Source organism: Lissotriton vulgaris, chromosome 6 (genome assembly GCF_964263255.1).
Source record: "Lissotriton vulgaris chromosome 6, aLisVul1.2, whole genome shotgun sequence".
NCBI classification, from domain to species: domain Eukaryota; kingdom Metazoa; phylum Chordata; class Amphibia; order Caudata; family Salamandridae; genus Lissotriton; species Lissotriton vulgaris.
Window position 1 is genome coordinate 761,817,580 of NC_141694.1, and position 26,415 is coordinate 761,843,994.

General features: G+C 46.7%; 1 protein-coding gene across 2 annotated transcripts in view; it reads right to left on the reverse strand.

The window, feature by feature from the left end:
- Positions 1-1,965: 1,965 nt before the first annotated feature.
- LOC147707951 (G protein-coupled receptor family C group 6 member A-like) overlaps positions 1,966-26,415 on the reverse strand; it is a 451,952-nt gene continuing 427,502 nt past the window's right edge. For both annotated transcript variants that reach the window (XM_086926749.1, XM_086926748.1), the window contains exon 6: positions 1,966-3,525. In XM_086926749.1, the coding sequence (XP_086782875.1) occupies positions 2,471-3,525 (1,055 nt within the window). In that variant the 3' untranslated portion in view covers positions 1,966-2,470. The remainder of the gene's footprint in view (positions 3,526-26,415) is intronic.

Consider the following 26,415-nt stretch of genomic DNA (forward strand, 5'->3'; position numbering starts at 1 on the left):
CATTCACGACCTCTCTGCAAACTCCCCCAATTCTGTTTTGATCATTATACCATTATTGTTCGTGCTCCCCCTGGTTTCCTCTTCCCAGGTCTAAAATGAATCCCCATTATTGATTAGGTTCCCCTCATCCTTCTAGGACACATAGGGAGACAGTGTTATGCAGTAGCACGTCACTGAAGGAGTCTGAACTTTTTTATCATTACAGGCCAGTGCATGTTACTCTTAGCCTATAAAGACATGCACAAACTAAAAATAAAAACCTGTTGATACTTGCTATTTGTCTTAGATATTTATTATACAGGTATTGGGTTTCTTTCGTGTACTGAAATTGAAATGTATCTGAAGAATGCTAATGGTTTTTGTTCTAATCCTGTTACAACTGCTGATGTGTAAAGTTGACAAAACCCAATAAAAATTGTTTAATCACCATTTGGGGGTACAAACAGTGTTGCAGTTTGGGGCACTGATTTGCTTGTCCCCTTTGCTTTGAGTGATATAGGTCTGTTCTATACTTAGATTTAGGAACGGGCAAGGGTAAGCAAAATACACCGATATCTGGGTCTCATTTTAGGCAATGTTGTGATACTCAGTTCTGTTACACATTTAGATTCAGGTAGAATTTTCTGCTGTCCACCTACCGGTGGACTATGTTAATAAATTGATGCATCAATGGCTAGGTAATCACAAGTGACCAAATGATTCCCTTAAAAATGGCATGGTGTAAACTTTGACATAGTATTTGACTATCAGTGTACAAATGGCGTGTACGAGTGAGAGCGGGAAACATCCTTTACGACGCAACTTTTACCACGCAGTGCCTTTACAACGCAGGTTTTTCAACGCAAGTCATTACAACGACTTGCGCTGGGGGGCGCTCTAGGATAGGTAATAGTTTAATTCACTATCCAACACCTTCCCAACTATCCACGGGGACTGGAGTTGGAATAGTAAATTAAACTATTCACTATCCAGCACCCCCCAACGCAAGTCGTGAGAGCCAATGTCAGTCTTCAGGATGACAACTGCTTGAATGTATGACGTTACTATGCGTGCTTTTACCACGCGGTAGGTAACAACGTGGTTGTTACAATGACTGCGTTGTTACCACGCATGGCATTACATCGCAAGTCGTTTCAACGACTTGTGCTAGGTGGCGAACTGGATTTAGGAATAGTATAAATTACTATTCCCACTCCAATTAGCTCACCATCAGGGAAGGTGTTAGATTTAAAATCCAACATATTCCCTGGTGTTGCACGCCACCTAGAGCGAGCCGTTGAAACATATTGCGATATAAAAGCACACATGGATACAATGCAGTCGTTGTAATGACTGCGTTGTTAGGAACCTGCGTGGTATTGCCAGCATTGTAAACGTTGTCTCCTCAACTGCTTCACTGCATAATACACTGTTAGGAGTTTAAATAGGTTAATCTGACGACCATCACAGTTATGCTTTAAGTAGTGTACACAATACATTGCAGCTACTGTTGTTGTTTATGAACAGATCTGAATTTGACCTAGATCATGTCAGCCAAAAACCTCAGTAATTAAAAACTGACACATTGATGTATTCTGTTTTCTAAACCATTGCTGATGCCCAGGTGGTTAAGAGAACTCGTTTGTGAAAGAATGTTTTTTGGTCAACTTAATAATGTATATTATAAATGAATAAGCGTGAACAAGGGCTTTTTTGCTCGAAACGCGTCGCTGGTTCTGTTGGAAAAATAAAAACATCTTTTTGCTAACTTCGTTGGTCCGTTCCTCATTTCTGCTGGCGTGGAGGCGGTGTCTGCAAGCGCAGAGCGAGCTGAGGAGGAGCTTTTGTTTCATATATATATATATATATATATATATATATATATATATATATATATATATATATATATTATTATGAATTAGTACAATTGCCTCCAGAATGGAGAAATCAATTTATGAAGATGGAAAAACATCAGCTAAGGCATAGCATGCAAATCTTAAAAACAGACAGCCTATCTTCTCTGGATGTATGACGTTACAACGCATGCTTTTACCACGCATGCCTTTACAACGCGGTTTTTACAACGAAAACCTTTACAACTCATAGCGCTTTGGGGTGCTGGATAGTGAAAAGTTTAATTTACTATTCCAACTCCAGTCCCCGTGGACACTAGGGAAGGTGTTGGATAGTAAATTAAACTTATTCCCTATCCTAGAGCGCACCCCAGCACAATGCGTTGTAATCGTTTGCGTTGTAAAAGTTGCGTCGTAAAGGCACTGCGTGGTAAAAGTTGCGTTGCAAAGGATGTTCTTCTCTGCTCCACTACTTTAGTTAATCATGCCCACTAGTTATTTCACTCCCAACACCTCTCAGAAGGAGAGGCATTGTAAATATATTTTATAATATTCTCACGTTCAAACAAACTGAGAAATATGTGGGTAAAGTGTGCAAACAATTGATGTTACATACTAAATAGCATTTGCAAAACCTTTTAAAGGCTTTTGTGTCGTTTTCTCATTAGACAGTTGACTCCACTCATATGTTTGTGCCACAGTGGAAAGTTAGTTTGACAACCCACTCCATTTGAGGAAGAGACTTCTTGATCATTAACAAATGTACTGACCGAAAACACAGATCTTTTGGCTTTGATATGTCTGACGAGGTGCTGTTGATAACTTTGCCTTGTGTTGCTTTTGCTCTCAAAAACTATAATATAGCAGGCAGGCAAGAGGTGGCAGCATACTATTCCATAGTTTGAAGCCAAAATTGCGACCACCTGGACTGCAGGAAAATATACCCCAACTGTTGTGACATAAACAGGAATAAAGGAGACCCAAACAAAGAGATATATGAGCATGCTGAATGTGATTAATCGAGCTTCGTTGTACTTCTCAGGCAGCTTTCTCCCTCTGAAAGCTAGAGCAAAGCACATGAATGCAAGGACACCAATGTATCCCAGCATAAATCCAAAGGGCACGTATGAACCTTCACTACACTGCAGTAAAACAATCTGGGGTATTGAGTAGATGAAGGTCAGTGTTGGGGGTTTCACCAACAGCCAAATTAAGCAAATCATGATCTGAATGCTTGTTACAATAATAATGAACAGGGCTGGTTGGTAAGTGACTTTCAAGCCATGTTTTCCTCTTTTGCTCACTTCAAATGCAATAAGAATTCTCAAAGATTTCAGCAGAACAAATGATACACAGAGTGTGAAACTGATACCGTACATAGTCTGCCTTATTTGACAAGTAGTGTCACTAGGTTCACCTATAAAAAAAGCTGTGCTTAAGAAGCTAAAAAGGATTGTTACACCCATTATGCAAGAATAGATGCCACCTGCCGCTTTAACAGCGGGCGTGTTTAGATTCTTTAAAAATATGGCTACTGCTGCTAGCACAATGACGAAACCAAAAGCTGAAAAACATGTCAACACAATGGCAAATGGGTTAGTCCATCCAAAAAATTGATGCGTTCGATCTTCACACCTGGCGCTTCCGTTATTTGACCACTGCAGATCCGGGCATTTCAAGCATACATTCATATCTGGGCAAGGAAAAAAAAAAAGATTATGAGTAATTTGACAAAATAATTTTATTACAATACAGGAAGCTGTATTATGCAGTCTCTCTTCTTGCTTTATTTTGTACATCACTTAATCTACAACTACCATAATTCTGCTTCCCTGCTCAGGAAGTTATTGACACGAACAAAGGACGTCCCAACCAATAAATAGCAGCAGTCCATGACAGCGTGGTAATCAATAGATTGTCGATGTCCCAGTACTCAGTTCAAGTAGTAACTTACAATGATGGCCTCTAACTCTGCACTATATTCTTTCTTCAGGGCAATGGTTCTTTGCCACCATTTTATAATGGAGCATAAATCAAAACATTTCAATACGCATCATCAACATCTTTTATAGGTTCAGTCAATGATGAGAGTTTTAGAATTGGTTAGAAAACCTTTATTGTTTATTAAGAGAATAGTATTCTTTTGTACTTTTTATTCAAATGAGTAAGTCAGATAAATCCATTTACAGAAATATCAAGAAAATATTGGTTAGTGGCAATCATTAGAAAACTAAAACATAGTGCTCCATAAGGGAATACGTCCCTATTCTAAATTAATCAGATTTAAAGAGTCAGGTTGAACCTATAAAGAGTTTCTGAAAAGAGTGAGTAAATGAAGCATCAATTGTCAAACTCCCCATAAACTGTTGTTCAGGGAATCTCAGCTGAGTGTCCTAAGATCAGCAGGTGCAGCAGTAGCGGCCCCCCTTAAGGGCAAGTAGAGAATAGACCAAACTCTATTAAAGAGTTTCAGAATAAATCCCAAGAAGTACCAAGGAAATAGTCCATAGAACTCCCAACTCTAACAAGAAACACACACTAATATAAAATACGAAAACACATGTATCAATACAGTTCTTTGTTAAATCATCTTGAACCAATAGAAGGACATCATCTGATGGTGTGCTGCTTCTTCCTTCATACCCACAGTAAACGCAATAAGTTAACCTGCTTTCTAAGAAATGTTAGTCTTAGTGAGATAGTTGTCTATTTGCAACATGCACCTTCGATTCCCTTGAGAACTTCATCACAGCCTGGCTATCAGTTATTCAATGTTTCACTGAGTAACAATGAACTACTTTACAACAGAAGCTTATTAGTTGCAAGCTTCTAGATAAGTTCATGGGATTTGACTAGGGGTGTCGAGTAAACCCCGCTTTGCTGGTGAAGTTCACTCCAAGCAGAGCGTGAGTACCAAAAACTGTGCCACCCACCAGCAGAGAGGAGTTTGCCAGCTCAGACCTTTCAGCCCTAAATTCTGCTCTCATTGGAGCCTCGATGGTAGAGCTAGACAGCTTTTTTAAAGTGAAACTTTAGAAGGGAGTATGGATTGTGAGTAATCCAGAGGAATACTATTATTCAAGTGCACGTTGAGATTGTGCTATACTCAAATCCTAACAGGTTTACCGCAAATAAATGATTGCCTGAAGTGATTTAATGTAGCACCATACTGCCAGGAGAACGCTGTCAAGAATGCCCACTCATTAGCCTGCACCAAGCAGCAATATTACTTGTAGAAATGCAGGGTCCATTTTGGAAAGGAATGTATAATCACAGGTTGTGCAGCAGTATGGCCTGCAAATTCAGCTGTCAATCCTCGCTTTCAAGGCTGTCATTGGTTCTGGTGCCTGTCCTTCACTGCTTGTGGTGTTTTCTGAGTAGTTGATTTATTTTAACCAATCACAGGCTGTGGGGTGGCACGGCCTCCTATTGACTGTCGCTTTTCACTCAGTCACTGCTGGCACTTAGAGTGGAAGCTTCGGCTGCAGCTCTACACCGACTGGGTGAGCATTGGCCAGTGGAACCACATGTTGGGCTACCTGGCGGTGCTGGCCCGTGCCTGCTTCCAGGGCAACATTGTGCTCTGCTAAGCTCTTCAACAGCACCCTGGAGAAGGGCCACCTGCACAAGTTGGCCAAGGGGCTTGGCAACAGCTGTCAGCCAGCTCAGCAGATCGCCACCCACCTGCAGTACCAAAAAGGATATGCTGCCGCCCAAGGTCTGGTTTCTGCCACCGGTCTGCATAGCCCACTGCATCCGCCTGGCACTGCTGCGCTTCCACCTCAAGGTAGCAGGGCAGCAGCCTGCCCATTCTCCATGCTGGCTTATCCTCCATCCATTCTGCATCCCAGGGATAACAACTGGCACCCTAACCTTCCCCTTTCGTGCCCTACCTGCTTGACTTTGTGCATCCCTGCATTATGTCACTACAGAGAACTGGCCTCCTCAACAACCCCCATACCAACTTTCTGTACTGTACCGTAACTTCATATCTCATGTAATCCAGGCCTCCTAGCATGCCCCCTTCTCGCCTCTGCTCCCGGCTGTATGATCTGTCTACCAGCCCTCTTCACTTTATTTTCAAATATGGCTGCTTCTGAAGAACCATTACCATAGTCTGTGAATGGCAAAAAGTACGTGGAGGTCTACTCCGCCCCCATGTGGAATTCTGCAGAATTCCACAGAGTTTTTCAGTAACACAGCAAGCTTAAACCGACCCTAGATTTGACACTTCATGTAAGCATTATTGCTTCATATAATATTCTCTTATTCAGCATTGTGAGAGCATGTGGCAGCTAAAGTCTGAGCTGATACAACAAGAATATGTACCTTGAGATAGAAGAAATACATTTGATAAATTTGGCACATTCTACAGCAATGGCAAATCAAATCTAGCCACGTTAGGGTAAAATTATTCATGCTTCAGCATTCTCGTAAGCATTAATTTACTAACGGGAAGAGAAAGAGAGAAAAATAAGGCCTAGTCTGTCCTACAGTGAAAGTACGATAGGAATGAAACCCTACAAGAGCTTGCACCATTTTTCTATGTGTCATTTTTAAATGAAACTTAATTTTTTATAGCTACGATAAATCTATTGTTTCCTGCTAATAAATTCTGAAGTGTGATTCTGCTCTGTCATCCATATACCACTTCTTCTTTTCTTACTGCTAGAGGTATGTGCATACCAAACAGCATTAGCGGCTCGTGGATGGAGTGTTGCGGGGCAGTGGTGCTGGACGGGGGAGGAGCAGGGTAGGGGGGTAGTAAACTACGGAATACGGCTGAACAGAGGTAAGTAAACAAATAAAGAAATAAAAACATTTCATTGCCAATTGCGATGCAGCGCGCGCAACGAAATTTGTTTTATTTATTTATTTGTTTACTTACCTCCGGACGTATTCTGTAGTTTACTACCCCCTACCATGCTCCTCCTCCGCCCTACCTCCCCACAGCACTCCCTCCACGAGCCGCTCCTGCCAAACACAGCATTGGATTGTGATTTATTGTAAATATACGGGGCCTTATTTATGAAGGCCTTGCGCCGCTGGTGCGTCACTTTTAACGTGGGAAAAAGTGACGCACCGGTGGCGCAAGGCTTTCATAAATGAGGCCTATGTATTCTTTGGTGTTTAAACGTAACTTTTGACCTCTTTTGGTGAATTTCACACAGTTGCCTGCTTTTAGGGCTCTGTGTGAGATCGTGAATTTTTTGTATTGAGTCAATTTCACTTCGACCCTTGCTTTCAAGGCATGCCTTTGAAATTGTAACTTTGTTTATGCGTGCTGTGACTGGTTTGTTTGTTTAAGGACAGATTAACCTGCTTTTAGGGCTCACATGGGAATAATTACATTGTTGCAGCCCAAGACTCCCGGGGAATTTTCCCTATATTTATTTCACAGTCAGATAAATTGCATTATTTGTTGCAAGGCAGATGCTTGCCTGGAGAAGTATTCATCTAAGCAGCTACTTGGGTTTATGTGAATGCTATTTATTTTAAAGGCACGGCCTATTTTCTGTGCACTTGTTTTAATATATTTGATATAACCTTTTAAAAACAATTGTGTGGGTTTAATTCCCTGTAGTTTACTGTTTCAAATCGTTGACTGCAGTGTTAATGAGAAGGATAATGTTTTTACGAATAACCTGTGTGAAGTTTTGGACAATTCAGTTTCTAACTTCATTCATGAAGAAGCGTGGCCACTGATAAAGGAAATTCCGTGGTGAATGTAATTACAAGCTCTTTGTTAATTTCTGTGCATGGCAGGTCAGATCCCCACAAATAAAATTGTGTAGCCATGGTGGCAAAAGAATGATGAAGACAAATTATGTTCCCCTTCATGGATATCAGGGAGGTAAATTTGGTAGTAGTTAAATGTGCCAGGGAAATAATGACAGTATACATTTTGCAAAACCCTATAGTGGGCATTTTGAGAGGCCCCAGTAAGAGGCCATGTGATGATTGCTGTACACAGAATTTGTATTATTACTGTGAGACCTGGCACCATTAGCATGGGTCTCCTTTCCATTTTTGCTGTTGCCTCGTGTACTTTTGCTGGTGTTAGATGCTTTGGGCTCTGTGCCACTGCTGTGCAGTGCCACTGTGAAAGTGCTCCGTATTGTAAATTGATGTATTAATCAGTTGTTCCATGTTTGGCTATTTGATTTACTTGTCAGACCCTAGTATAGTGCACCAAGTGTGCCCAGGGCATGTAAATCTAAATGCTGCTGGTGGGCCTGCAGCACTGGTTGTGCCACCCACTGAGGCATCCTTGTAAAATGTGTCTAAGGTCTACCATTGCAGAGCCTGCGTGCAGTCTGGTACTGTCATGCTGACTGGGCAAGTGCATCCACTTGCCAGTCCCTAAACCTTCCCTTATCTTCATATCAGTCAACCCTATGGTAGGCCCAAGGGCAGGGTGCATTGTAAGTATAAGGTAGGACAAGCCATGATGTGTGTAGCATGTCCTAATAGTGAATTGCAGCCATTTTCGTTTTTCACTATTGCAAGGCTATCTGTTCTCCATAGGCCAGAATGGGCTGTTAGATTATTACATGTTTATAATCCTAACTGTCTCAGAGAACATGGTAGAACTTCGAATTTAGTATGCCTGAACTCAGAATGATAAAATACATATTTTAGTGAAGTTGGTTTTAACATTCTGAGTTTGCAAATACCACTTTTAGAAAGTAGGTATTTGCTCGTCTAACCTTTCAAGCCTTCCTCTGCAAGGGTGTGTATTCCTTTGTCTGGTTTTGTGAGTGACAGGGCTGGGGGATTCCAAGAGACAGGATGAGTCAGCCCAGTGGTGAATATTGAGATCTGCATCTAGATGGGAGGGAGGAGTTGCACCTGAACCTTGAATAGGGCTGTGCCTGCCTTCCACAATGCTGGCTCCACCCCCGGGGAGCAGCTGGTGTCTCTACCCTGCACACTGAAAGAAGAGAAGGAGTCCTGTAAACAAAGTGCTCCAGAACTGTACTTGCCTTCCACAATGCTGGCTCCACCTCCCGTGGGGGGTCTGATGTGCCTGCCCTGCACTGTGAAAGGAAAGGAGAAGTATGGTAAACAGAGTGCTTCAGAACTGGTTAGGACTGGGCAAAGGCCCCTCTCCCTTCAGAGAACAAAGGATTTTGGGGTATAAATATTGGGACCAGGATCCCATGAAATTAGATCACTTTTGGACTACAAGAAGAAACCTTTATTGAGGAGAGGATCCTGAAGAAACTGAGGAGAGACTATTCCCAAGCGGAAGTGCTGCTTGGGGGATTGGCCTGCAGTGGTTGCCTTACTGCCAAAGGAAGGAGAAAGGAACTTTGTGTACTTTGCTTTCAACTTGTGAAGGATCTCCAAGGGCTTGGAAAAGAGCTTGCCTCCTGCTAAAGTCTCAGGGACAACAGACTTCACCCCCCAGCTCCCCAGAGTTCTTGTGGAAGTGCCTGCTGCTGTTTTGGGCCTTCTGAGGAACTGCGTGTCGCAAGGAGCTGGAAGCGCAATGCAACAAGATCAAAGCGTGCCGCTGTCGCTGCTGTTGCCATCGCACTTCTGAACAGGGGTTTCGCTGATGGAGTAGTCGCACTGCACCGCATCAAGAGAAGCGAGCCGCAATGAAGAGGAAGCGTGTCGCCGTCGCTGCTGCTGCCATCGTAACTCCGAAGGAGGGTGTCGCCGCTGTAGCTGTTGAATTGCACCGCATCGAGAGAAGTGTCTCGGAACGAGGTCAGAGCGTGTCGCAGTCGCTGTGGCTGCCATCGCAACTCCGAAGGAGGGTGTTGCCGCTGGAACTGTCGCACTGCACCGCATCGAAGAAAAGCGCCTCGCATCCCCGAGAAGAGCTGCTGCCGACACATTGTGGATGTCGCCGCTATAGTTGTTGCAATGTGCAGAAGCTTCACGCATCGTGGGAGAAGAGTGTCACAGGTGGAGCTGCTGCCGTCGCATCGCGGAACAAGGGTGTCACCGCTGCAGTCCACGCATCGAACAGAACAGAGAACTTCTCGCATCCCCGGAGAAGGGTGCCACTTCTGGAAGATCTTCACGTGGGCTACATGGCTCAGTGCTTGAGCCTGACACAGTAGATCCTTGGGCTTGGGCTCCATCAGAAAGCCTGGGGTGGTCTGTGCACCCATTGCAGCCTTCCAGAGCCTGGCAAGGACTTGGGAGCAATTCTGGGGCAAAAATGTCCTATTCATTCACACATACAACCTACACTTTCCCTCCTTACCTAGCCTACCTAGTCAGTGCAAGCAGAATGTCGCATCCTTCTGCCATTGGAATGCATTGTGTAACCATATGTTTAGACTGTTAATGTGGGACATCTGGTCCTGCGACAGTGGGAACAAATGATACAAACAGATAGCTGATTAGCTCTGGAAGTCCTTATGGGGGCCCATTTGAATTTTCCATCAGGGCTGCTATAAGCCTGAAAGTGTAACAAGCTACATCATGCTCTGTAAGCAGAACACTTTCTGTCAGCCCATAGAGGACTTTCCCAGTGTTCTGGATTGTCAGTCCAATTCTGACAGTTTTGAATTAGAATTGTTAAATTCAGCCAGTGCTGTTCTGTTGTTATCAGAAGTACTGATTTAAAGTTCTACTAATATATATCGAATTAGAAAAACACAAGTAATGAATGACCAGAAACAGCGGGAATATAACGGGATCACAATACAGTGTTTCCTACTGTGGGAGCCTTATTTTGAGCAAACTATTGCCTGGCGTGGGATTAGTTTAACTGCATGCAACTTTGCCGATTGGCGTATTTTTATGAGGAATGACTTGACATAAAGGTTTAACTGAGTTGTGATATATAATGTCCAGAAATGTTTCTGCAACAAAAGATAAAAAGTAAATACAGATTTTAAATATAATTAATATTATTATGAAATGCATCTCTGTGAATTGATGCTTTTTAATCTGTTGAGCAGCTGCAAGAGTTGCCCTCTAGTTCTGAGATTGCACATTTTCTCCATTGCAGGAAGTTAGTGCCGCAGTGCTGTTCATAATGTCACCTTGCTGGTCAAGTCAATTTCCAAATTAAAGCCCATCCACCATCCACAGTGTTTTAGCATGCAGCTAATGATTTTCATTGGGAGAGGAGCTCTTGGAGATGTTTGGAGAGCTCAATGTACCATCAATTATTAGGCAACTCAGTTTGGTATCTGCATTCTTACAAGATGTCATTTTGGATGGTTTTGACTATCTCCTGTAAAACAAATAATGATTTTTGTACCACAAATGTGCCTCATAAAGTCAGTGGTGGCTGGGAACATATCTAGAACACTTTATTTGCCCCAAGAAGTTCAATGATATGCTCTCGGCAAGGAAAAGTAAGTTTGAGATGTCTATGGTGTCACTTGGAAGTAGATATCAACTTTATCAATGCCTTCTCATAAGCGGTTCCTGTTGTGTATGGGGCGCTAGTGTGTGATGTGTCCCTCTTTGCAGACATTTGTGTTTGTGGTATTTTCTACTATGTGGTCTTTCAAAAGTGTACAGTGACTTGCGCTGTCTGTTGTGCAACAGCTTAGAGATTCTGCTGATGCCTCCTTGATTACTATAGGAGAACCATACACAAAATGTCTGTTTACTTCCTCTGTCACTTGGTCCAAGTGACGCTCACTTCAGAGTAGTCTTAACAAGTTTTGGAGATTTGGGTGCAGCTGCGGGGCCAGTGGAGGCTTATAAGTATGAGAGTACATACATGAGAATGGGGCAGTAAAATGCTTTAGCTGGGAATGTTTGAATGAAACCATCCAATATATTCTAAATGGAAGAGACTTTGTGATGAAACAAAGAGAGAGAGAGAGAAATGAATTGCGATAGGAGAAAGACTGTAGGACATGGACCTTACAACCTGTGGTCATTCTCCTAGCCATCGCATTGTAGTAATAGAAAATCCACATGAAAAAAAAGTTTATTAAACTCACTTGTAAATGAAAAAAAGAAAAACAACAACTCAACAATGTGGAATTTTTAAGGTACATGGCATGTCTCAAAATATTTTTCAGCATATTAAACATTAGTGTGGTCCAGGAACCAAACAAGCACCCTACAAATTTCACACTTAACTAGTCCAACCGAACATTGAGGTTAATACACCCCCTACAGGGTCAGTGTAATTTATTTCCTCCAGACTCATGGCCATTCTCGCACATTGTCTCTTATCTCGTTCCACTGACCTTATACTTCAGTACATTTCAGGGGGCAAACTTGAGCCTGGTAAAACCATAATTTTTGTTTGAAAACGTTTTGCCTCATTTTCCATACTTGAAGAATATATATTTTTAATTGAGTGTGTTTCTGTCTAATAAGGTTTCCCCGTGCAAAGAAAATCTACAAAACATAGGACCATGAAAGAGAATCCTAAAGTAACTTCTAACTGGACACTGAATCAAAGACTAGATGAACAAGAAAATGTTCAATGCTCTATGACTTTCTAGCCTCCACAGGATTCTCAGCAAATTGTTCCTGTGTGAATGCAAGGTCCTGGAACAAATGTCCTCGTGTGAACCTTTATTGTCTATGGGATCTGGAAGATTTGCAGATCTCAAGGCATGGACAGGGTTGTGCTTCTTCAGCTTTTACTCAAAATGAGAACAGTAATTTGAGGTTAATATTGTTTTTTCAAAACGTGTTGCAAGAGTAAAAATACTTGCCAGCTTGCCAGCGCCATCCTAAATAGTTACAGGAAGATGATGGATGGACAGCTCACTCAAGGGAGCGTCGTCGAGGCTGGGCAGGTGTGCCTTCTTCCCAAATCTACCGTCGAAAATCAGCTGTGATGCTGGATAGAGGCCTTTGCATCCTTGACTTTCACGAGCGCAATCCTCGTGCTGTTCCTGTGACCAGGAGCTTCTTTTTCTTGATCTGCTGCTCTGATCGGTCTCTGACCTTTTATACACACAAGAGGCATGTGAACTCACATGGAATCCCCGCCCGTTTGGCTCTGCTCACACACTCGCGGTGTGCACCGTCTTCCCGCCATTTACCCACTATGATGGACATCTCACTCAAGGGACCCCTGCGACCTTCGGGGCAATTGCATAGTAACACACACATGGTCGCTGCAACTAGTTGAAGCTTAAATTCAGTGACTCATTCATCAGCCCAAAAACAATCGTGAGCGTCGTCGAGGCCGCACAGAAGACCCCCCCATTGAAAAAATCCGTGAATCCGCAAATTCGTGGATTTTGCGGATCCGCGAATTCGCAAATCCACAAATGCTTAATTTTGAGGGCTTACATTAGAGGGGCAGTTTGAGAGCAGCAAGCACAATTGGTCAGTATCATTTAAAATGAAATTTGCTGGCTTATATCTGGGGAAAAATAAAGCAAATTATTATTTCATCAGTATCCCTCGTCTTCAATTTTCAAGAAAACACCCACATTTAGAAGTACAATTCAGCTGCATCCAGACAAATTCAATTCAATTCAAAAGACCAAACTCTTTTATCCACTTTCACAATGGAATAGTACTAAGTAAGCAGTTGAAGTACCCGGTAATACCTTTTCTGTCGAAACAAGCCTAAACTGATCTAACAGAAGCAACATCTGTTAAAATGAGCTGCACAAATGGGGGCAGATATGTTTCCTAGGCGAATTCCTTCATATTCTTTTTCTTGGTCATCCCCTGGGTCAGACAAGAAGGATTACTGGTTCTTTGTCTCCAAACCACCAATTCTATTGGAATCCAGGATCCCACAGCTGTCTCTTAAAGCATACCATAAAGCCTTTGGTGCCTAAACTTTGGGGTCTTAAGCAAACTACAACACCAAAACTTCAATTTTATTAAAAGTGTGAGTTTCAGATCAGACTCTTTGCTGGCTCCCTGCCTGTGAGTGTTTTTTTAGGTTTTTTCCTTTGTCTTTTTAGGGCTCACCTAAAGATAACGTTTATCTGTTGTGGTAAACCTGTTGGGTACAGTACTAACAGTTGGAGTCAATTTGGGTCAGCTCATTGTTTCGCATTTGCTGGAGTTCTTGTCAGTCTCATTTGCTTGCCTCTTTTTCAGTTGCTTTCCTTCCTCTCTTGTGTTTGTCCTTCCCTTGGTGCATAGTTCCTCCTTTGCCATCCTTGCAACTGGATAATGTGTAGCCTTCCACAGCCTACATAAGGGTACTACTTTTTTCTTTTTCGTTGAGTAATTCATGGGTGTGTATATATTTTTCTTGCTCTTTCACACTTCCCCATGCCCTGCTTCCTCATTCATGTTTCCAGCCTCTCTGTGGTGCTCCCCAGGCCTCTTAGTTAATTTGTAAAAGCATAAGAGGTATATTTTTACCGATTTGTGACCAAGGAGTAGACTTTTAGTTTTCTTTTAGCTCCTACATTTTCCATATTTTGCATTGGAGTTCACAACTTGACACACACAGGCAGCATTTATAGTGTAGGGGAGGAGTAGGTTTGCGTACTCACTCTGCAGCATTTGAAGCAATTTGTTTACTTGGAGTGACCAGAAGGGAGAAGTCTCTTCTCCTAGGGGCCTGTACCACTGCTTCCTGGGTTAAGATAAGTTTTCTTGTCCTCTAGTATTTAGAAATATTTTTCTTTTGCTTCTTTTTTTAACAATGCTTTATAAAGAGCTTGGCCCTTGTATTATACTGGAGTGACCTATTATCTTTACCAATGCATCTTAAAACACAGCATATTAATTTTCTTATTGATAGTCCATCATTCTTCTTTCTTGTTTTTCAATGCCTGAGGGCATGAATAGAATTACCTGATGTGGCAAATCCATCTTTGGAGAAGACAAATTCTAACCAAAGGTTCACCTCTCTCTGCTTCCACCTAATATTGAGATAAACCATTTTCCCTCATCCAAACTATTTGTATCAATCACTCCTTTCAGCCCCACCAATATTTACCTGGGCTTTGCTAGTCTCTGTTTCAAAACGAACTAATTTCACACGGAACAGTGAACACTCCAATAAGCAATTCTTCAAATACTCTTCCCGCCTGTTTTTACATTATTAGTAGTTCTTGTTTTACTGTCGTTGTTACTCCCTCCAACTATCTTGCGCTGTATTAGTAAAAAAGACATCAACAAAACCCCATTCTCTACCTTGTATGACTGAGATGGTTATTGTCTATCCAGCGTCCCCAGAGCCCTTGATCCTTAATCGTTTGTGGAATAACTCCAAGCCTGTGCTGCCAATAGCTTGACTGTCTTGGGCTCTCTAGGACCAGCTATATGCTCAGAGCCTTAAGTTTCTAGCTCTCAGACTATGTTGGAGATTTGTTAGGGGCCACAGAGAAGGTGTTTTTAAACGGGGCTCGACAGGGGGTGGGCTGGAGGTGGGAACTGGACAGGCATGTTTTGTTGGATCTGTTTTAGGAGGTGTTGCCCCCAAGAGGTGGGAACTGATACGAAGGATAAGACCAGGGATGAGGTGAAGGCACTGGAGAAGCCACCTGGACATTGTGTGTAAGTCCTCTCGTAACTTACTGGAAGGGCCTAGGAATGTCAGAGACCGTGTTAAATCATTTCCATTATTCCTTTGGGCTGGAGGGGAGGGGCACTATGGAGTTACCGCACTGACCATGGGCCTTTACTTCAAAACTGGTACTGTTTTGAAGGTTAATCTGCGGTCCCTTCCAACCTTTTTAACATGTGTTCCAAGTCACCTGCAGAACTCGCCTGTGGTTTTGCACTTCATTACCTGTTTAAGGGGCACAGTTGTTTCTAAAGTGCTTAGAAAATAGTAGCCTGATAGAAATCATTTGCCAGACCCTTTTTTTTTCTTTTTCTTTTCAAATCTATTTTATTAGCATTTTATGTAAACCAAAATACAGTGCATAATTCAAATAGCATAGCATGATAGTCCAGACCCGCCAATGCAGCATTGATATATCTCAGATCATCATGTTACATCGTCAGGAAGCCACGCCACGTACAAGCGGTACGCGCGCTGCAGCCCAACCTGTATATACAAAGTTGAGTTCCAGAGTCACTCGGGGTGATGTAGGGCTGCCGCCAGTCCAATCATGCACAATGACATGGTCACAAGGTGAACCCCACTACTATGTAGGGGCGCATAGAGATGACAATAATCCAACATTGAACTCAAACACGTGAACAATAGCGACAAAAGCATATACAAAAGCGCCTGGTAATCCTCGTCCCCCTTCTCCGCCCCCCCGCACTCTCCCCCAGGTGCATCCTTATGTGCGAGCATGCATGCAGCGCAGTCCTGCACGCCAAAAGGCAGAGAGGCCTAGTATGCCATCCCACCCTGCCAACCAAGAGGCCCGCGATATGCTCCAGCACCAGAGACAGCTGCTTAGGTCGTGCCATCAACGAGAGCCTCCGACTCCCCCGGCAGACGTAGGGCGCTAAGCATACGCTCCCACCCCTCCGCCATGAGTTCCTTTCGGAGGACAGTCGTCTCCTCTCTTCGTATTGCTATACATTCCGCCTGTGCCCACGCTCTAGGAGACAGTACCCACGCCTGCACAGCAGGCAGCTCACGCGCCTTCCAACGCCTCGTCAGCAGTCGCTTGGCCACTATCAGTCCCAGAACTAGGAAATAGGACGATGCCTTATCCTGGGGCCTCTGGAACGGATGCAGAAGGTACTCAGGCCAGTGGAAGGATATGCTGCGGCCCGTGCACCTCCCAAGCGCCTCATATACCACCTGCCAGTAAGCACCTAACCTAGGGCAGATCCACAAGAGATGAACGAGTCCTGCATCTAACTCCTCACACCTAGGGCAAGACGCATCGGAACGGTGGAAGTACCTATAGATTAGCTCAGGCGTGAGGTAGGCCCTGTGCACAATAAAGACTTGTATCTGGCGAAGGCGCATGTTTCGGGGGATGCGTCCCAGGCTCTTAAGGAGCCTTTCCCACTCTTTGTCAGTTAGCACTCTATCCAAGTCTCGGTCCCATTTGCCCCTGAGCGAGGTTAGGCTGATCTCCGTGTGCGCCCGTAACGATGCGGCGAACCAACAAACCAAGTGCCTACCCCTCCCCATGACGTGTAGATACTGCATAGTTAGGTGCCCCTGTATAAGTCTCCTAGCGTCCGAACGTCCGCCTCTCCCCACAGTCCAGCAGAGGGTGAGCGTGCATCCCCCCGCTCCCAGGGGAGCCTTCCAGAGGTATGGCAGGCGCGTATGGAAGCAACCCTCGGGTGAGGGACAGGGCTCTACGAAAGCATTTGTACGCTACCGCCAGTAACAACGGAGCGGGCTTCTCAGGTGGCGCCAATGGGTGAAAGAGAGCCACAACACGGCCTAAAGAGTATGGCGGGTCTATCGTGGCAGTGTCTTCCCTACCCCTATCCGCCAGCCATCTGGCAACCCATTGTAGCTGCGCTGCCAAATAGTAATGCTCAAAGCGAGGGGCAGCCAACCCTCCCCTGTCCGTTGGTAGGAACAGCTTCGGCAGCACTAGTCTGTGTCTGGACGTTCCCCAGATGAAGTCACGGAGGACCACATTGAGCTTAGAGAAGAATGAGGCCGGGATGAACAGAGGCAAATTAACAAAATAATATAGGAGTCTGGGAAGCATTATCATTTTGGTCAGCGCCACTCTGCCTGTAATTGTTAGCGGAAGCGTGGACCAAAAACTTATCTGGGATATCAGCGCCGTCACCGCCCGTCCCAGGTTCCCATCAAACATGTCTGTTGGTTGACGGTAGACCTGGATCCCCAGGTATTTGAAGGTATCAGCACTCCATTGGACTCTCGTGTTCCCCAGGCAGTACCCTGGATCTCCTACCCCACCGTCGAACGCATACAAGCAGGACTTGGCCACATTTACCCGAAGTCCAGAGATTTCGGCAAACTCGTCTAGTAGCTGAGCCAACCACTCCGGTATACTGTGCACGTCCCTGATGAATATCAGAAGGTCATCAGCATATAGCGAGACCTGGTGCGTATCATCTCCTAGGGCAATGCCCACGCCCAAAGTCTGTCGCAACGCCGCCGCCAGGGCTTCTATTGCTAGCGTGAACAGTAAGGGTGACAGGGGGCAGCCCTGCCTGGTGCCCCTGCCGACCAACACCTCCTCCGAGACGTATGGGCCCAACCGTACTCGCACTACAGGCCGTTTATAGAGGAGGTCAACCATGTGTAGGAAGTCCGCATCAAACCCCAAGCGCAGCAGCACCTCAGCCAGGTACCCCAGTCCAGACTATCAAAGGCCTTTTCCAGGTCAATCATTAGGCACCCTGCTCTAGGCCACCTCCTCGTCGCCTCAGCTGCTACTCTGACGAACCTCCTGAGGTTCAAGGACGTGGATCGTGCCGGCACGAACCCAATTTGGTCAGCGTGTACGAGGTGTGGGACCACTGGAGCTAGCCGTTCAGCCAGCAGCTTCGCTAGGATATTATAATCAACATTAAGCATTGCCAGCGGCCTGTAGGAATCCAGATGCACTGGATCCCTATCAGGTTTGGGCAAAGAGACCAGGAACGCCTCCCGCATGGATATGGGGAGTGAGCCCTCATCCAACGCCACATTGTATGTGTGCAAGAGTAAGGGAGCTAGGGTGTCTCTATAGGCTTTATAATATTCAGCCGGAAGGCCATCAGGCCCCGGTGTCTTCCCAGTTGCTAAGGATTGTTTCGCATCGCCCACCTCCTCCAACGTGAGGGGTGCATTAAGGGTGTCTCAGAGGTCCTCAGGAACCACCGGCAGGATGACCAGGTTGAGGAAGTTCCCCAGCGCGCACTCAGGACCAGTGCCCCGGGCCCGATATAGCTGCGTGTAGTGCCCAACCAGGGCACGGTGTATCTCGCGCTGCGTATATATCATCCCTCCCTCCGGCGTGCGCAGAGCTCCGATTGGGGTTCTCTTGTTTTCCCTTTGAATCAGCCAGGCGAGCAGTCGCCCGGCTCTATCTGCCTTAGCATGTTTTCTAGCCGTATGCGCCGCATAGTTATGCCACCTCAGCTGTTCCATAAGCGTTGCATGTGAAGCGCGCATGTCGCTCAGTATTTGCTCGTGCGGCCCGCTCCCCTTGCCCTCTCTCTCAAACTGCAGCAGCTCATTCTCCAAGCGAGCGAGGGAAGTGAACAGTTGCTTGCGTATATTCCATGAGGCTCCCATACAGTGCCCCCGTACGACTGTTTTGTGCGCATCCCATTCAACTGTCGCGCTGCTTGAGGTCCCCTCGTTATTATCAAAGTAATGTAAAACTGCTGTGCCCAGTGAGGAACGAAACTCCAGGTCCTCAAGCGCAGCTGGTTGGAGCCTCCATGTAGGCACAGGCGGGCGGTCCGCCTCCCAGCTGATTTTAAGTCGGAGGGGATTGTAGTCAGAGTGCGTCCTCCCTAAGTAGTCTGACTCGGTGAGCAGATGAAGCCGTGACTGGGACCAATTACCCTGTACAGTCGGACATGCAAGTCGTGCACAGGGGAGTAGTATGAGTACACTTTGTCGTTGGGATGCTGCACCCTCCATAAATCCTGAACCCCCCATTGCACAATCCAATCCCTGAACGCCTGCGCAGTGGACATCGCCATCGTGGCGCGGAGGGGAAAGAGCGGTCCAGTCCTATGTCCAACACCATGTTGAAGTTCCCACCTAGCAACCAGGGAAGGTCCACATATGGGTGAAGGGCCTGGTTAAGGGACTCCAGGAAAAAGGCTTGGTTTACATTAGGGGCGTATAGGGAGCCTAGCAGGAGCTCCTGACCATTTAATCTTCCCCGTACCAGACAGTATCTACCCTCTTGATCAATGTGCGCTTCCTTACAACTGAATGGGACACCCGCTCTTACCCATATCAGTGTGCCCCTCGCATGCTTCGAGAAGGTGGTGCCAAAGATTTGCCCCGCCAACCCCTGCGCAGCTTGCCAGCGCTCGACCTGTGTCATATGTGTCTCCTGAAGGAGGGCTATCCCCACCCTGTGTCGCTGCAGGCAGGAGAATACTGAGTAGCACCGTGCCGGTGTGTGCATACCGCGGATGTTCCATGTCAGTATATTAGTGTGTGCCATGTATCTGCATATGCCCTGCCTTCTCCTAACCACGGGGAGGCCTCCATGGGGAGCGGAGGACAGCGCCTGGGGGGACAATCAATGTGCCCGATGTTAAACAGAAACAACGAAAAAGGGAACCTTGCAACAAAAAGGGCGAATCCCCGAAGGGGCATATGTCCAAACTTCAACGGGGTTCACCCGCAGTAGAGGTGGTGGGTCAGCGTAGGGGCTGCCCTAGTGGGTGTGCCGCTAATGGCCCAAAAAAGTGTGTGTAAACAACAAATGCTCCCAGAGGATCCCCCATCCAGTGCCCTTAGAGTGTCTGGGATGCGTTCGGTACAACTGGCAAACTACGGTGTGGCGGGACGGCGCAACCTAACCCAAAAGTCCACTCAGCGCAACAGGTGTCCAACCTCCCTGCCCAGCCGGCGCCCCGCAGCAAAGCCATACAGTCTCAGAGAGCCCGCTTCTCAGCCACACGCAAGGCACTAGGGTCGGGAGCTAGCCCCGGTGTCGTGACGCAGCCAGCACATAAAGGATATAGCAGACAGTCTTAGGTGCATATTCACTAGAATGGTCCATCACAAGCCAGTTGCCAGTCACATAATGTAGTTCGCCGTCTGCGGAGTCACTGTGGGGAGGATAGTGTCTTCCGATATCACAGTGGATGGCGAGGACGACCCGCTTGCAATTATTTCCGACTGCTGCCTGTATTCTGCACCTCCATTAGCATCCACCACTCCCAGCGTTGCCACCGCCTCGAGCGCCTCCTGCCAATCTTGCCTCATCTTCTCTGGACTTGGCACCGCTAGCCCAGGGCCCACACTCCACCGAGCCGCCCTCATCCTCCTCCGTCTCCTGGAGCGCTGCTCCTGCCAGTCGCTGTTTTCTGGCCCTGTTGGTCTTGTCCCTGACCATTGTCCCGTCTCCTCCACCCAGTTCCAGACTTCAGATGGAGCCTCGAAGAAGCGCGTGCCCTCCTTGGTGACCACACGCAAGCGCGAGGGGAACAACAAGGAGTATGGTAGCTCCAGCTCCCGCAGTTGTTTCATCACCGTTAGGTAGGATCCACGTCGTTTCTGCACTGTTTCGGTATAGTCCGGAAAGAGCATCACTCGGCTGCTGCCCACTCTTAGATAACTCAGCTTCCTGGTCTCACGGAGCACTGCATCCCGGTCGCGGTAGTTGAGCAGTTAGAAAAGAAATGGGCGGGCCGGGCTCCGGGCTTTGGAACCTGCGCCTGCACCCGATGCGCCCTTTCCACCACAAAGTGCGGGGACAGCACTCCCTCCGGCATGAGTGACTGCAGCCAATCCTCGGTGTATCTCTCAGGATCTTTCCCTTCCTCTCCTTCCAGCAGGCCTACCGCTCTGACGTTGTTGCGCCGAGAGCGCCCTTCCGCATAGTTCGCGCGATCCTCTAGCGCATACACTCGGTCGACCAGGTCCTGCAGGGCCGAGGCGTGACTACGCACCACTGGTTGCAATTCCTGAACTGTTTGGCCCTGCATTATCACAGAGTCCGACAGTTTGCGATGGTCCGCATGAAGCAGCGTGAAGTCAGTTGTAACTTTGTCCAAACGTGCTTCCAGGGAGGTCTTGGTTTGTACCAGTGTGGCGCCAATGCGTTCCACCGCCGCTAGGACTGTATCCATCTTCGCCGCCAGGGCAGTCAGATGCTCCACGGCTGTCTGCCTCTGCTCGGACGCGCGATCCACGCCACTCGCTTCCTGTTGTTTCGTTGCGGCCCTGTCCCTTAGCCTGCCCACGGCCAACTGCTGCACCGTGAGCATCTACGCGCCTGCCTCCGTGTCCAGCTGCGGCCAAGAGGAAGTCCGCCGCGCTCGTTCAGATAGGGCCACGCGCCAGCTGAGGGGGGGGAAAGAGAGGATGGGGGCACAGGTAATGACCACCTTGTCTGTTCCCCGCCGCCAGGCGCCTCACCCGGTGCAGCCAGAGTTCAGGCGCCACTTATCGCAGTGGCGCTCGTCAATGCTCGCCTCCTCCCAATACAGCAGATGGGCTCAGACTGTGTTCCACTCTCTGGGGCGCCTCTGTTATATCCACACAAGGGGGTCCCCCCTTACCCAGTCTCCCCCTCCGATAGAGACTCTGCGCAAGCCACGGAAGCGTGCAGGGAGCAGCAAGCACAGGCCAGGGACAGGGCCTCACGCCACCACACGGATCAAAATGGTGCCCAGGACAAAATGGCTCCTCACTCTTTGAGGCGCAGAGCGTGCCACCGCTGTTCTGCCCCTCATCAGTTGACTCTGGATTCAAGTTGCTATTCCTGGACTGTAGGTGGGCGCCTGTCGCCCCCCGGCTAATAGGTGAGAGTCCAAGTGTCCAGTCTGAAGTAGTCCCAGATGCAGCAGTGGGCACTGTGGCGGCGGGCGGGCCTACCTTAGCTCTTCAGGTATGTCAGCGCCAGACAGCCGCCGCCCACCGGGCCAAGACCCCGTGCCACAGTTAGCCGCCAGCCCACTTCAGCACGCCGCAGGCTTGCCGCCAATTTCTGCAGCCAACAGTCTGCCAGCCCGCCAGTCCACGCACCCGGCAGGGGATGCTCACCCCAGTCCACCCCGCTGGCTCTTGCAATGTCACCTTCGGGCCTCGGGCCCGCCAGTAGGGGGTCTCCTCCTCTCCCCCAGCCGCCCAGGCGGGGCGAACGTCGCTCCGGAAACTGGCCTCAGTGTCCTGGCCTCCGGGCCTCACCTCCAACTCTTTCCAGCACCGGCCGGCTCCGTCGCCTGTCCGGCAGCGCCGCACGCCCCCTCCTGGCGCCGCCCGCTGCCTGGCTCTCCACAACGGGTCCTCGTCAGGCAGTCCCTGCACCACTCAGGTCCGAATCGCGCCGAGCCTGAACAGCCCGCTCCAGCACCACCAGCGCCGCGGCTCCAGTTAACCTCCGTGGCGCGCGAGTCGTAGGCAAAGTTTCACGCCTTCCTAACTCGTACGCACCGCCACCGCTCACTGGCCGGGTCTCCTCCGCCAGCGCCTCAATTCGCACCGCAGATCGCTCCCGCAGTTAGTGCAGCCGTTCCCGTGCCTACTCCGCCCGAGAGCCAGGAGTTGGGAACACATTTAAGGTGGGTTTGCAGGATAATGTAGGGCCCGCCGGACGGATCTCTAGAAGGTTGCATCCGCCATGTTGCCCGGCTGGCCACGCCCCCCATTTGCCAGACCCTCTTAACAAACTAATACAAACTGATGGCAAACCTGTTCAATGTTCGCATAACATTATGACACACAGCGTTCAAGGTTTCATATACATTACCCACCATAACCCAACAGGATGGAAAATCCATAATCCAACTGCAACATATAATTTAAACCAATTGTAAGGCTAAACTAATTATTTGAACTTTGATGATTTGTATCCCTTTACTCTTTGTTTCACTTCTTTAGCCATCAAACTTGAAGAGAAACTCAACCACCTATTAATTAAAAATAACACTGCTCCCCACAGCAAAGATCTCAGAGGCAATCCCTTCTTTTCTAACAACTACTTCAGCACTCCTGCACTTTCATCCACGTTTCCTAAAGTCCTTGCCTCTACAGACTCTTTTGTTACGCTCTCCTGACCCAGTCAGTCCCGTCATTGGCACTAACGTCATTAACTTAATTGCTGTATCAGTATGTACTTTTCTTGACCATTTTCGATGTTTTGTATATTGTTCCTTTGACTGCATTTGACCCAAACGTGTCCTCAGAAGTATCTAGAATTAGCCTATGATCACATCATGTAAAGCCCTCTGATACCCCACGGTCTAGCTAGCGCTATATAAAACTCAAAAAGAAGAAAGAAAAGAAATTACATGAAACACTAGTTAATTTACCTTGGATTAGTAGAGAGAGGTGTTTGGGAGTTCCTTTTTTAATCTATTGAGTACCCCACTGGCCAGTCCAGGGCCCCAGAGCCTTCCCTGACTGCAGGCAGGGATGCAGAAAAGACATACAGAGCAGGGTGGCCTGCTTTAGGATGGTCAAACTAGCACAATACTCTGCTTGTGTGGGCATAATTGCTCTGTTTGAGAATGGACTGCTTTGCCAGTCTCAGCTGTCTTGTGCAAAGATCTTCTTCCCTGTCTGGGACCATCTAACCTGAGTGTGTGGCTGGGTGTGGCTCTCAAGGTTCTCATTGCTCAGGAGATTGAATACTGAGCTGCCTGGCAGCTGCCCTCCCAACAGTCCAAGTACTTTGAATGGGGTCTGATTACACTAGCTGTGTATGCTGCCTGGTGGTCTAAGACCCATACGCCATGTTATTGCTGTACTGCAATCAGTGCTTTATCACAGTAGCTTTGAACAACTATTCTGTCATGTTTCACTATCATCGATGCAGGAGGGAAGGCTGGAACTCCTAAGTCTAACTCAGGCTGAATGCCAACTGCAAAATATCATGGTGGAGCAGGTTTAGCTACCAGTGCCAGTGTGATTGCCTAATCCACCCAGCCCTTGCAGGCAGCAGGTGTTTAAAGTTCTCAGGGAGTGTAAAGATTTGTCTGGAATGGGTATGCAACTTCATCCTCTTCCAGTTGGTGCACCTACAGATTAATCCTGCTAGTCGAATAAGCTATACCCAAAGATTAAGCAAGGCATGTGTAAGTACTCATGACTGGTACAGTAAAATTGCAAATGGCTCATTTAATCAGTCATGGTTCCTTGTATCACTCTACCGGATACTTAAGTAACTATTAAAAGTCTACAACTAATCCATGCTGACAACTGCTGATGTCCCAGGATGCATACATTTAGAAGACCAAGACCATTGCAGGCTTGCCTGGCTTCTTTTTGATTCTACTTAACCTAGGGCTGATTCAGCATCCCTGTGATGATGGCAATACATTCAATTGTCTCTCATATAAACTTCCTAAGGTATGCTTTCTGTGTCCACTATTGTCACCACAGTTAGCCATATAGTTAGCCATATGTAACAGGACTTCTAGGTTTGATTACAGGATTATAGGTTCGAATACAAAGAGGGAATCTGAGAAATGGCTACAACTTCCAAGGAAAGTAGCAGTGGCAGAAAATTAACAATTTCCAATGTAATAAAAATAATACAGCACTCTTGCAAGGCCATGTAATCAGATTGAGTATGCTTTAAAACCTATGCAAGAATCCACTGATGGAAAATCTGATGCAAGCAGCCACAGGAATTCCAATTCAAGTAGCAAACATTAAAATTACTGAAGTTAAAAGCTTGTAAATGTATCTTGGGACTAATCTGGTGCCTGCAGTGAGGTGACCTTCAGCCCGTCACAGCCACTGCCTGTCTGCGCCCTCCTATTACTTTTAACTGAGTGTCTTGGGGGTGTGAAGTAGTTACTCTGAGAAAATAGGAATGTTCAAAGCAGGTCAGTTACCTAATTATTTCAGCTAGAAATCAAGGATGCTTGTTTTTGCTACAGGGAGGGCCTCCCTTGGCAGGTTGGGCTGGACTGTTCCCATAAGGAACAGGGTAAGACTGATTTGCGTATGGCTGGGGCCAAACTGGGGTGGCGTGTTGAGAAACAGATTGATGGATTAAACCCAAATCTTTGGGAGTGGGGCTAAATGTTTGCTTTGTTCAGCATTCTGTCCATCATTTATTCCTTTTCCATTTGTCTCCCTAAGTGGGAAGGGTATGCCCAGATGTGGGTCCCATGCTCACTGCACCACAGGATTCAAGCTAGCCTGTCTGATAAGGGGTGAGGCCCCAAAACCAGTCCCAGGATGCTTGTTTACGGTCCAGGGAGGTCCTGGCTTGCAACTTGGTGCTTGACTGTTCCCATAAGGAACAGGGTCAAGACTGATTTGCGTATGGCTGGGTCCAAACTGGTGTGGCGTGGTGAGCAAAAGAACAATGAATTAAACGCAGATCTTTGTGACTGGGGGTGAATGTTTGCATTGTTCAGCATTCCGTTCATCATTTGTTTCTTTAGCATTGTCGCCATAAGTGGGAAGGGTAAGCCCAGAAGTGGGTCCCATGCTCACTGCGCCACTGAATTCAAGCTATCCTGGCTGATGAGGGGAGCCCTGACACCGGTCCCAGGATACTTGTTTGCAGTCCAAGGAGGTCCAAGCTTAGCAGTTATGGCTGGCCTATTCCCATAAAAAAAATCCTAAACTGTACTTTTGTAGTGAGCCCAGCACTACACATGCCAACCACTGATACTGCAGCACTCTCCCATCGGAAATAATGGCTGTTGTGATACATGAATCATCGTGGTCAAACTCAGAAAAAATCAAGAGCAAAAATTTACTTTGATCAATGTATATTTATATGGACCTTTTGGCCATGTACGCAACAGCAAAATGATTCATTAGATATTGCAAGAGGAGTAAGCTCTGGTCTTACAGCAATAAAGTGTTTTATCTGTTGACAAATATTAACTTGCTGTACATATATTTTAGCATTTTTCTGTAAATACAACCATCAGTATTGGTATATGACTGGTATTGTAGCCCTAAGGCCAGCAGATATTAGCCCTTCATGAGATACTTTGATCAGATCTAACTCAACCTTCCCCTAAGGATATGCCCATTCTCTGTCTCTGAAGTATACAAAAAGTGATGGTTTGAATGCTTGAATTCATCTGTCCCACTTATAATTACTTGGGCGTCATCCCAGTCCAACTTTTGTGCCCAAATACCACCTCAGATTAGACCCAG